This window comes from Myotis yumanensis, unplaced genomic scaffold (assembly GCF_028538775.1).
Source record: "Myotis yumanensis isolate MYYU_CA2020_CCGP unplaced genomic scaffold, mMyoYum1.0.hap1 SCAF_4, whole genome shotgun sequence".
Lineage (NCBI taxonomy): Eukaryota > Metazoa > Chordata > Mammalia > Chiroptera > Vespertilionidae > Myotis > Myotis yumanensis.
In genome coordinates, this window is record NW_027223755.1 from 16,352,771 (window position 1) to 16,365,449 (window position 12,679).

General features: G+C 38.9%; 1 protein-coding gene across 1 annotated transcript in view; it reads right to left on the reverse strand.

Annotated features, from left to right (window-relative positions):
• MARCHF11 (membrane associated ring-CH-type finger 11) overlaps positions 1 to 12,679 on the reverse strand; it is an 85,908-nt gene that overhangs the window by 14,076 nt on the left and 59,153 nt on the right. The window contains exon 3 of the mRNA XM_070411428.1: positions 7,236 to 7,428. Coding sequence (XP_070267529.1) covers positions 7,236 to 7,428 — 193 coding nt within the window. The remainder of the gene's footprint in view (positions 1 to 7,235; positions 7,429 to 12,679) is intronic.

A 12,679-nucleotide genomic window follows, 5' to 3' on the forward strand; every position in this document is an offset into this window, starting at 1 on the left:
GCAATTTTGAATGGGGTGGGGCAGGTGTGGGGTGTAGGCAGCTGACAGCTATTGTCTCTACTCCCCACAGGGAAAGTATTTTCAATGTGGAGATGGCCGGTGTCCAGTCACACTGGATTCTGTGGTCCTGGCTCTCCTTAGGGAAGGCGAGGACATCCACAAACACCTCTGTGCAGGACAGCGCTGGAGCGGGCCCTAAAAAATGCCGCCAACATGTATGTTCTCCTGGCAATCGTACATTTTCACTTGGAATATTTAATAATTTTATAGATGTCATTTTACATTTATCTATAAGTATTTGGCAACTTAAAAAATGCTCTCTCTCTACAATGACCCAAGAGTGGACATTTTGCAGACCTGGCCCACCATTGCCCTTTGAAGCGCATTCATCTATGTGGTTGCCGACTCTGTGTGGTGGCTACGCAGGAACTGGATGCTCTCCTGTGCTCTCCAGCCAACTCACTTTTTTTCTGCTCTAAATTACGGCATTTCCATTCCAATGCTAATCTCTTTCTAACTCTTTCGGTAAATGTGTTTTCATCTAAAATACTTTAGAAAATATTGTCAGGTTCTGAATCATGCTGAGTGAGAAGTACCAGAGACCCTGGAAAATTTTAAACAGGAGGGAGTCTAGAAGTCATATTTTGCTTGGAACGCACTAGTATTTTTTTTCTTTAGTTGATTTACTTTCTTAATTATGCTTTACTTAAGCTAATTGATTTGTGCTTGTTGAAAGTGAGCCACAGGAAGGAAGATGACCTGAAAGCACCATTTCAGGAGGAAACGACCTGGCATTAGACAGGCAGACAACTGGTCACCCTCAATGGCAAGAACTCATTTGTGGTAACGGAGACTTTGATTGTCCTAAAATTATTTGTCACACTTCTTCATCTTTCCTCATACACTATCAAAGAATTAGAAAATGTACATTTTAAATCTCATGTCCATAAAATGTTAAATAAGGTGTTCCTTTTAGCTGCTTTGCCTGGAGAAAAAAAAAATGAGCGAAGTGGAGCAATATCAAAGGCAAGAGAGAAACATTAACTTGGCTTTTAAAAATGTAAACACATGTCTGATATCATCAGTCTAAAACCATAGGAATATGTTGTGTATATTTATTGTCCTAAAGTTCTATAATGAAATGTGAATAAAAGTTACCGACTGGGAACTCTAAATAGTTTTCCTGTGCGTACAAGTTTCCAAGTTGCTTTAGCTAGATATATTACCAACTATGAAGAACAGATTTTCAACAGGGCTACAATAATAGTGATAACATTTACATGGATTTTTAAAAATGTATTTAGATTCAAAATACAGTAAAATAAAACTTTATTTCAGAGAGTACGGAATTTCTGCAGAGGAGCATTTTTTTCAGTATTGACTGTGATTGGTACAGCAAGGAGAAGATATTTTAATCAGATCCTCACTCTGGTACATCTCGGGCTATTTTTTTTAAATTCCCTAATCTCTACAGCTTTTCAATGCAAGACAGCATAAACAATCATAATATACTTTATTCCAGGACTTTAAGAGAGCCCTGAGAAATAGTTGTGGTTCCTGATGGGAAAAGTGTGTGTGTGCGTGTGTGTGTCCTCCATTCTGCATGCGTGTGCTTTAATTTGAGAAATAGAAACATACAGAAAACAAGCAATAACAGAACCAGTACTTTAGCCATAGAGCCAAGTGACAGAGAGAAGCAATTTTTCTTAAAGCAATTTCAGGAATCACTTTCTACACGAATAAAAAAAGGGACAGATTGAAGCGTGAAATCCCCTCAGTGTTAACAGTATAATAGAAGAAACTGGCCAGGAGCTCCTAAGGGCCCGGGGGAAGGCAGGGTTTGTGAGAGGTGGTGATCTCTGACTTCGATCACCCCTGCTGGATTTCATTTTTCAGAAAGAATAAGTGGCGTGTTAACACCACAGATCATCGGTCTGTGTCCCGGCACATCACGACCCTGGCATCGGAAGACACCAGGCAGGACGACCTGCATATTCACACGGCCCAGTGTGACCACTGTTACTTTCTTAGATAAAACTGCCCCAGAGACTGAAATAGTCACAGAATGAATTAAGAAAACCACTCTAATGGTGTTAAATATAGTTGCAACTACCAATGGCAATGTCAAAAAGTGACATGCAGGCTTGTCAAGGTATGGGAAAACCAGAACTCCCGTATATTGGGGGTGGGGAGATACAAACCGGTAAAGCCTTTTTAGGGTGCAAAATGTTAACATGTGCCTATTACTCAAACCAGACTTTCCACTCCTTGGAATCTGGCCTACAGAAATACATAAGAGGATGTCCTTTGCAGCATTGTTCATAAAGGCAAAAATATCCATCAACAGAAGAACAAAGTTCAGGTAAATCCCATACATCCGTTCTATTGAGAAAAGAGCTCGAGATCATATTGTTGAATGAACACGACTATTTTTTTAACTGTATGAATAGTTCTGATCCTGCTTATATGAAAAATATGCATGTTAACCTAATGAAAAAGAGCTGGAGGATATGCATCAAGATGTTTGAGTGGGGATGTTTCTTCAAATCGAGTGATGTAACAGAGCAGTATGAGTAAAAGGGTCCGTCTTAAACTTTATATATTTCAGAATTATAAATACAAAGGTGTCTCTTAATTTGAATCTGTATATATTTACGTGGACAATTAAGAAAATTTTTAAGAGAACAAAAATAATCCAAGTTTTTAAATTTTGTAATCATAATTAATTCGTTCCTTCCCTTAGTACCTCAGGGAAGATTTTCCAGACACGGATTTGGCACCACACTGTGGAGTTAACGATTAGGTATAAGCACTGTTATATCTATTTCAGGAATCTCACTAACATAATAGGGTTTCAGTTTTAGTTCGTTGCTTCTACAAGAAACTGAACTGACCTCTACGCTACCAGACACTAAGTGACTTGGTTACTGCCCTCCCTCTTCAGATGCAAGTGAGTCAAATGACTCCCTGTCCTCATGGCCATCCCTTAGTCCCTCAATCTTTGAGTCATTGAGAAGCACATTCCTCTGTGGCCCAAACTTGCATTGAATCACAGGACCAAAGGAAGTGAGAGCCTTCAATTTCCTCTATGTGCGAAGTGCGGAGTAAAGAACCAGAGCTGTATGTACCCAGTGCCATCTGCCAAGCATTTGCTCTTCGTTTCTGAGTTTGCTAACCTTCCTTTGTCCACTGTGCAAATCTTAGGAGGGAGTCTGTTTTGCTTATTGCTTCTCCCTAAATTACTAGCCCTGGGCTACCACATCTGGGTGGTTTCAATCCTTTAGATTAGTTTTCCTGGTACACAATGATAGTCTGAATGCCATCTATTTAAATATTTAAAAGAGCTCCCTAAATATAACATAAAGTGTTCTCTCTTTATACCTCCATTTCCGTAAGACATGTCTTCCTCTTATGGCTCTCCATCTACCTCTTCACCACCACCATCTCACCGTTAGTCCCCTTCCTTCTCTTAATCCTCTTGAACTCATTTTTCACTGTAGGAAACACAACCTATTTATATGGACATGGTGCAGCTTCTTAATCAAATTTTTATGCATATACCATTCCATTACCTAGACATCTGTCCAATATGGTAACCACTACCACATTTGGCTATTTAAATTAAATTTAAATAACATTAAGCTTAATATTCAATTTCTCATTCTCACTAACCACATTTCAAGTGCTTAATAATCAAATGTAGCCCGTGTCTATGGTATTGGACAGCACAGATATACAATGTTTTCATCGCTGCAAAATGTTCCATCCATCAGACAATCCTGGTTTAGGTATTTCAACTCTAATAGTACCCAGACCCTTGGGAGAATTCAAAACTTTAACAGCAAAAAGAAACTGGGTCTCGGGAAAGCAGGAAACTTATTAGTAATGAATGAAAGCAACAACAAATTCACTGTGTCTGGAAATAAGTAAACAAATTTCACATGTAAATACATTTTCTACAAATATTTACATTTCTATTTAATAATCCAATAAGACTATCTTCCTAAACATGACATACACTGGCTGGATTATAACAATTTTTTATTGTGAAATTATCTGTAGATTTTCAGAATTATTATTGAAAAAGAACGTTTATGAAGCTGCCAACCTGCTCTTCTCATTTAGGTATAAACGAATCTGAAAAGCTTGGATGAATAGGAATGTAGGAATGTTTTCAACTACTTTAAAGCCCTCTGAATGGCGAGGCAGTCTTACATCCTCCAACAGTGACAAGGAGCCATCTCCCCATTTGCCAAGCATCTACTTATCCATTAGCCTCCTTGGCTCTCACTTCCCCATGAAATCTGCCTGAATCCATCCACTCCCTACACATAACACTTCAGCGTTAATCTCTCCCAGCTTTGTCCAACCACCATCTCCTGTGCATACTTGCCTACTGTGCACAACTCACTGCGTTCTGGTTACCTACTTACACGTCTGTCTGTCCTGCCTGTGGGCTAGAAGCTCCTGTTGGCAGGAAAGTTACTGACTCTTATTTTTATTCTCAGCTTCTAGCATGATGTCTGGCACATAGAAAGCTCTCAATATATACTTATTAAACTGAGCTGAGCAAATTGGGCTCAGAGCTGTAAACCTGCTTTTCACTCAACTCTGACTCGAAGTCTTGCTGTCAGGAGTATTTGAAGTATAATCAATATAATCTACTTTGTCACTCTCTACACTTAATTAGCAGACATCTGAATTAATTTGAAATGTTAGCTATGATCTATTTGTCTATTGTTAGCCTCCCTGTATTTGTTTTCTTTACTATAGTAGTTTCCTAATTTCTTGGGGGGAAAAAAATAAGATTTTCTCTGGGCCCAAACAGACTAAATAATATTTCCAAGTAAAATCAAGAATGTTGTTCAATCTGAGTTCTTTAATATTTTTTGAAATACACAAATAAATAATTGACTAATGGCACTTATATTTGCTGAAACAAAATACAACAGTATTGTCAATATTTAAAATTTATATAAAAATTCACTCTCCAGAGTGTCTCCAGGACACTGTCCATTGGTTTTTGTTCCTAAGAAATTTGACTTTATAAAATGGGAAACACCCATATTTCAAAACAGAATCCCAAATATGTCATATATTACTGAAAGATCAATTAGTTCATATGTATGTGGTTTTTAAAGCAGAATTCTAATATTCTTGATTAAAAGTCTGGCATTAGCAATCAAAATTTGAGGAATAGTATACCAAATGCAAGCTGTGGAATTTAGGAAAATAATTTCCTGGCCAGGAAGCACATGGCCCTTTTTAGTTAATATCAAGAAAATCATCTGGAATTCTTTTTCCCCTCCAGGTTAGATTGGGAGCCTGGTGGTTCCTTTGTTTTTTACCTCTACTTTGAATATTAATGGCACACCACATTTTACAACATTTATGCGGAAACACAGAAGAAACACTATCTCTGAATTTGTTGAGGGAGTTGTAGAATAATTTTGTAATTCTCTGTATTTAGAGCACTACCCTAGAGATTACATTTGTATAGAGATTTAGCATTTCCAAAAGCATGCATAGGCATTATCACACTTAATGCAAACTGTTCATATACATGATTAGCTCAATTACTCAGGCAACATCTGTTCAGTTTACATATTATTCATGACATTTCCCTGCCTTCTTTTTTTCCTTTCTGGACTGAAATTTGATCATTTTCTTTCTTATTAGCTTTGTACTAGTGACAAAGGAGAAAAATAAGATAAGGAGAGGGAATTCAGGCTGATCATATTTTAAAATTTATAGTTTTTTTTAGAAAAAAATGACTTAGAATATAAAACTGCGGCTAAATTAAGGCTCTGGTGAGTAGAGGTCTTCGTTTAAGTTATTTAAATTATTTCAATGTTTGTGATTTACTCAAATGCCCTTAATTTACAACTTGCAATTAATAACATTATTTATTAGTCATTATTTCCCTTATTTAGGCCTGTGAGCTAGGGATGATTACTCCCATTTTTGTAGGTGAGAAAACAAGGATATGGACAAAGTTGATGTGTCCAAGCAGAGGCCAGGATTAGAGGCCTCGTGATCTGATCCAATCTGAGCATCCATTCCCTGAAAGCAGCGCATATGAGAAGGCGTGGGAGGCTCCTACGACACAGATGGGCCTGAAGTTTCTGATTTGGCAGGTCTAGGGTGGGGCCTGAGAGTATGTAGATGCTGCTACTGCTGGTGCTCCTCCCACCACACTTTGAGAACCACTGTTTTAAAAACCATAGCTGCCCACCTCAGCTCTTTCCACATCCCACTAAACTGTAAACCACATCAGAGCAGGTAAAGTCTCCTTGGTACGGTGTTGCTCCTCCCCATTCCTGCCCCCATTGTCGACTGGTCGCCATCAAGGTGCCTGGGGCACCCTCATATACCACATAAACCAGGGGTCCTCAAACTACGGCCCGCGGGCCACATGCAAATACAAATATTGTATTTGTTCCAGTTTTGTTTTTTTACTTCAAAATAAGATATGTGCAGTGTGCATAGGAATTTGTTCATAGTTTTTTTTTTTAAACTGTAGTCTGGCCCTCCAACGGTCTGAGGGACAGTGAACTGGCCCCCTGTTTATAAAAGTTTGAGGATCCCTGACATAAACACTGTATGTATAAGTCTGCTCTCATTTCTCAGGGAAACAACAGATCAGTCAAGTGTAGGATCTGTTTAAGCTAAAATGTTTGATCCTTTTTCTCTTTTAAGCCACTAAGTTTAATAAATGAAACAAAGAGGCGCAGGACAGCAAAGAAAACTGCCCCTAAGTCCCTGCCTTCGGGGAACCTGAGTCCCTGCCCCTGGGGGAAGCTGAGTCACCATACCATGATGTAAGACCTCCAGGTGTGGGCCCTCTCCCCAAATGCACACCATCACCTCTAGCATCCATCAGTGCTACCCCAGCTTTGTGAAGGGCGACTGATTTGCTCTTACTCCCGAGAAATCAATGACTGTCCTTCTATCGCCCACCCTAAAAAATTTGACTCCTCCTTCCTTTACGTTGCAAAATATGTCACTTAAAATGGGCATTTTCCTGTTCACTTTTTTAAACTACTTAGGAATGACGATGCTATGCCTTTAGAGAAAGGTGGCCAGGTTGTGACGCCCCAGATAGTCAGTAGTTCACTGGAGAACCAAGATCCTGTGAACCACAACATTCTATATCACATCCGACTGGCACAAATATAACAGCTGCAAGAAATGGATTACTGACAGTTGGTGAAGGTGTAACGTCATGGTCTTACCTATGCACACTAGATCCATAAAACCATACATTCCATAGCAGATTTGAAAAAGGATGTCCTTCCTCTGCCACACTGCATAGGGGCTGAAGGCGGACCAGAGGAGCCAGGTGACACTCGCTATTAAGAACAGGGATCCTAGGATTACAGCAATCATCTGAACTTTCTCAACCAGTGTTATAGAAATGCTTTGCCACTAAAAGAAAAACAGAGGCATGTAAGAAAAAAGGTGCTGTGTATAATTTGAAAAGAAGAAAAAAAAACAACCCAAAACAGTTTCAGCCCCATGTTTCTCTTTATAATGTTAGACCCTTTTCAATCTGATCGGCTCCCAAATGAATTTTTCCATTTCATCCAGGCTGTACAAAATAGAGAAGGAGATAAATATTAATGAGCTGCCTTAACTTCATTATTTCCAGTAATTCGCCATTCTGTAAGTTTAATCTCGTTTTAGTCCAGATAACAGCACTGAGAGCAAATGGCTGAGGAATATTTAGTACCTGGGAATTGCATTACCATCTTTCATGCATGCAGAGAATTAAAAACTCTGAAGGAACACGGGGAGGACACCTCGGTTTGGAAGTCTGTTTGACACTTATCATATTTGGCTACTGCAAAAAAAGGAATTTCTTGTTTTGTGAGGAAATGTAAAAAACAAATAATTCGGTGATATAGCAGCAAAAGCTGAAAAAGCTGTTTAAGGTAAAATACTAGAATAATTATAAGGGGAACTATAAAATGTTATATTATCTGTTATTCTTAAATTTCATATACTCAGATATTATTGACTTTTAATTATAGGTTAATCCATGAAGCCATTTTTGTCAAGATTTAGAATTTGTACACATATGGAGCATCTTTGAAACTCACAAACTGTATAACGCTTACACGACTCAATGGGGAAGGTAATTTGAGAGAATTTACAGCACAAATGATCAAAAAATTTTCAAGGGTGTTATCGACTTGAGCTAATTAAATAGTCATGTTCTCACTTTTGTGTAATTGAGACAGAAACAAAACTAAAGTTGCTATCATGGTTTGCCAGTAAACAGTGAAACACAACCTGTAGAATCGAAAGAGCTCTGGCTGTTGCAGCGTATGGCGTGTCAGAAGAATTCCTGAACAGTTTAAATACCTTTAAAACCAAAGGAGCTTAAGCAACTGGGTGAATCTGGTATTTTCTTAACCTCTTTACTTACCTGAAGTCTGAATATGTGCATCCCCAAATGGCAAGTCTACCACTACCCACAACTTCCCTCTCTCCCTCCCACTGTCTCGTTGTCTCTTTCACCATAAAAAATTTACATATAATATTTAAGTATGCATTTGACCATGCATATTCTTGGATACTCTTAAAGTCTACATTTACAAAAGATTAAATATCAAAATGCATTAGAAACATTTCATTTTCAAAAGTCATTTATTTTTGTCCTTTAAAAACAGAACCAATTGACAAAGTTTGGAGGAAATTCTATAAGAAATAGATTTCTAATCATCTTAAGACAAAGATTCATTTATTGAAAAATGGTTCTTGTTTTCACAATTCTGGATAAATAATAATTAACCTGGATCAACATTATTTTATCGTTACCAATCAACCAATGTTGTATTTCAAGCATGTATTTGAAGTCAGCTTTTCACTCACTTCCTGACATAATTTTAAACACATTAATTTCAAACTGCTGGGCATTTGAATTTTAAACCATTCTGAATTTGGTTTCACCAAACAAGTGTGAAATGTCAATATCTGTTGCTTTTGTTTAGTTTTGATGCTCACTAAAATTTGCATTGAGTACAATCCACATGGTAAGCAATATAGAAAACTACTTCCAACTTGCACCCATCCTAGATGGGCACTACCCTGTCTGTATGTATTAGGTCACCCTCTACCAATTTATTAAGCCCATCAGATAGATGAAAACAAAGCATACGTTTAAATCCATGAGGCAAAGGTGTTTGCCAGTAATCCTTTATGTTCCAGATTCATTACATAATTTTCGTGGAGTTAAATTTAGACAGCTCAATATTATATGGTTAATCATATTTAGCTTCAATTAGGCTTACTAATTAATTGACCCAAGACTGCTTGCATGCCAATTCAGTAACAAATGGTGGCGGAGGCCCTTCTAGACACTTGGTGGGGATGGTGTGATTGATACGGCTAAGCTGTCTCCTGGGACACAGGAAATTGTGATGGCTCAGTTTCAGAGTCAGCAAGACTCTGGGGGGTTGGGGGGAAACTCAGGTGGCAGGCTTCTGACATGTGAGGCTTAGCTGTTCCTTAACAGAAAAGGTGAATGATTAAAGGGACAGACTTACTAGGAAAAAGATGTTGATGCGTCATACTTGTTTGGTGATACCAAATTTAAAATGGTTTAAAATTCAACTACCTGGCAGTTTGGAGTCAAATTTATGTCAGGAAGCAAAGAAAAACAGAACTCAGTGACAGTACATTGGGAAGCTTAATTGTTTACTATTGTCATAAACATAATTTCTCCTTTTGTCTCTAAGAATTTGAGATTTTTGAAGCTTATTTTTAAAGGAGGATAAACTGCTCATATCTATAATGAGCTCACTGAAATTTTTCGTTTTATATCTCTTTGCTAACAATGCAAATCTGCGTGAAAGTGCATTAATGTTCTTCATAAACTGAAAAAATTAACACCATTTCACTGAATAGCTAATACGAACAAACCATTACTGAAACCAAAATTATTAAACCAATTGTGAACATAGGCATTTCTCTTTGAACACTGAAAGTATCTTGGTAATTTCTTTGCCTACCAAATAGGGATCTTTCTTATTTTTGCAATTATGTGCAATAAGTGGAATTTGTTCACTTTCTTTCCCCAGGAAAAATAATACTGCTTCCCACCACTAGGAAACACCCACCTACATCTTGGCCCTGGACATTATCTACAGCAGTGATGGCGAACCTATGACGCGCATGTCAGAGGTGAGGCTCGAACTCATTTTTTTGGTTGATTTTTCTTTGTTAAATGGCATTTTAAATATATAAAACAAATATCAAAAATATAAGTCTTTGTTTTACTATGGTTGCAAATATCAAAAAATTTCTATATGTGACACGGCACCAGAGTTAAGTTAGGGTTTTTCAAAATGCTGACACACCGAGCTCAAAAGGTTCACCATCACTGATCTACAGGCTCAGCCTAAGGAACTGCGCTAATGGATCATTAGCTTGGACAATAAAAGCAGAAGATGAGTCTCTCGAGCCCCTCTCTTTACCCTGACAGTATCCAAGGCCTGGATTTCATTTTGTAAGACGTTTCTGAATCTTAAACAAAATTTGCCAACTGCTGAGCACACTTTCCTCCTTTAAAACTTGAGATATGTGTAGGCACATATACTTTTTCCACTTAAATTTCTTCCTAATTTTGAAAAGGGAAGCAAAAGAACAATAACCAAATTGGCTCTAAATAATTGCTATTATTTTACTTCTATCACATTTGGATATGTGTTCACTCTTATATTCCTGAAGAGCTGTTCAATTTTACAAAAATGATGGGACCTGTTGTTTCTAGCAAAGTGGGGCCATTGGCTCCTCTTTTGGAAGTTCATCATTATTTAGTGGACTGGAAGTCATTTAATATTTAAGTAGAGCTAATATATGCCAGACACTTTTCTAAGAGGTTACATGTATGAGCTAACTTAACCCCCATGACAACTCTATTAGGGAGGTACCATTATAATCCCCATTTTGGAAATAAGTAACCTGAGGCAGAGAGGTTACACAATTTGCCCAAGGTTAATCTTTAACCTAGTGAGAAATGGGAAATGAGATACAAACCCTGGTAGTCTGGCTTCTAGGGTCATGCTCTAAACCCATACACTACACTGTGTAATAATTCCACCGAGCTCTGATAATAATTAATTGCACACGCTCTGTCTTTGCAAGTGCCAAGGCAATTTTCCTGATTAAAAGCTTGGAGTCTATCCTCTCTGGATCTACTGAAATAGCTTTCCAGCTGGACTTCTAGCTGTGAATCATTCCCGGATCCTCTGTGTAACTCCCAAGTCTATGTTGCTAATGAAAGATCTGCCCCTGCTGGGTGGACTCTCAGCTGCCTCAAGGAGGGCTCAGTGGTCATGGTTCAGCACACATTCCCAGTGCCTGGCACATAACTGTTGCAGGAAGGATGAAAGAAAATATGGAGAAATATTACAAGGGAGAGAGGGAAGGAGCGGGGAAGGAAGTTAGAAGGAAAAAGGGTGGGAGGAGAGAGGAAGAGAGGCACACTCTGACTTCTTTGGATTCTCCCAAGTGCTATGTGCTTTTTACTTTGGCCTCTCTCTGCCTCTGAGCATGCTCCGACTTCAGCATGCAATGCCCTTCTCCCCCTTTGCACCAGATGAGATCTTGCATCCATCCGCAACAGGCTGTAATGCATCTGAAGCTACCCCCCTTGTGCTGCTCCTCTTTTAAGCAAAATCCCTCTCTCTGGACCCTGCAATCCAATGTTTATACTTCAGTTTCATTCTGATTTCTTTCTCACTTGGGTCCCAGGTAGGTGTTTAGCTCCTTGTTGCCCACGGACTGCAGGTTTCATAACAGGAGAAGAGCAGTCTCACTCCTTTTATGTCCACCAAGAGCTGAACACATTGCTGGGGCTCAGGGTGGGCTGCCCCAAATATCCCCAAATGGCATACTGATTCCTTTGAATTAGTTACTTGACAAGCAACCAGTGCAAGAAGGGCATGCGGATCCTCCCTGCCTTGAATGCAGGATATAAATCTCCCCTGTGAAAGGGGCCCTGCATGCTCCAGCGGAGTGGGGGTGGGAGGGGGGAGGGTCCTGAGAGAGACACCTCACCCCTGAGTTAAGGAATCCAGGGCCGAGAAGCTCACATAAACAGCCCTGTAACTCCTTTCTACCCAAGCCCAAACTATGTTTAGATTTCTCACCAACGAGCATACAAACCTAGGTGTCTTTGTTCTGTCACTTCTTCACAAAGTTATTGTTTCTTGGCCTAAAAAGTATAAAAGCTGCTGGCTGGCCAATCTGAGAGTATCATTTTTTATCTCCTGGGGGCACATATTAAATTGTTTTTTCTCCTGTTAATCTGGCCTTTTTCAATTTTATTGTTAGTCTGGTCATAAGAACTCCAGAAGGGGAAGGGGAGACCACTGAGTAAATGCTTTAAATACATGGTCTCCTGACTAGTTTCCACCGTCTGTCTCTCTGACTGCCAGGCTACCATCCTCTCCACATCCATTGTATCACCACCCACAGGATCAAGGTACAGCTCTGGCCAAACCACCAGTGAGAATTTAAACCCAGACCCGTCTCTAAAGCCCAAGTTCTTTCTAAAATGCCGTTCTCTCTGTCTGGACCTAATTATACCTATCTAAAAGGTAGTGTAGAGACAGAAAAAAAGTCAAATATGAAAAAAGCAGCTAAGCAGAGTGCCAACTAAATCTGACCT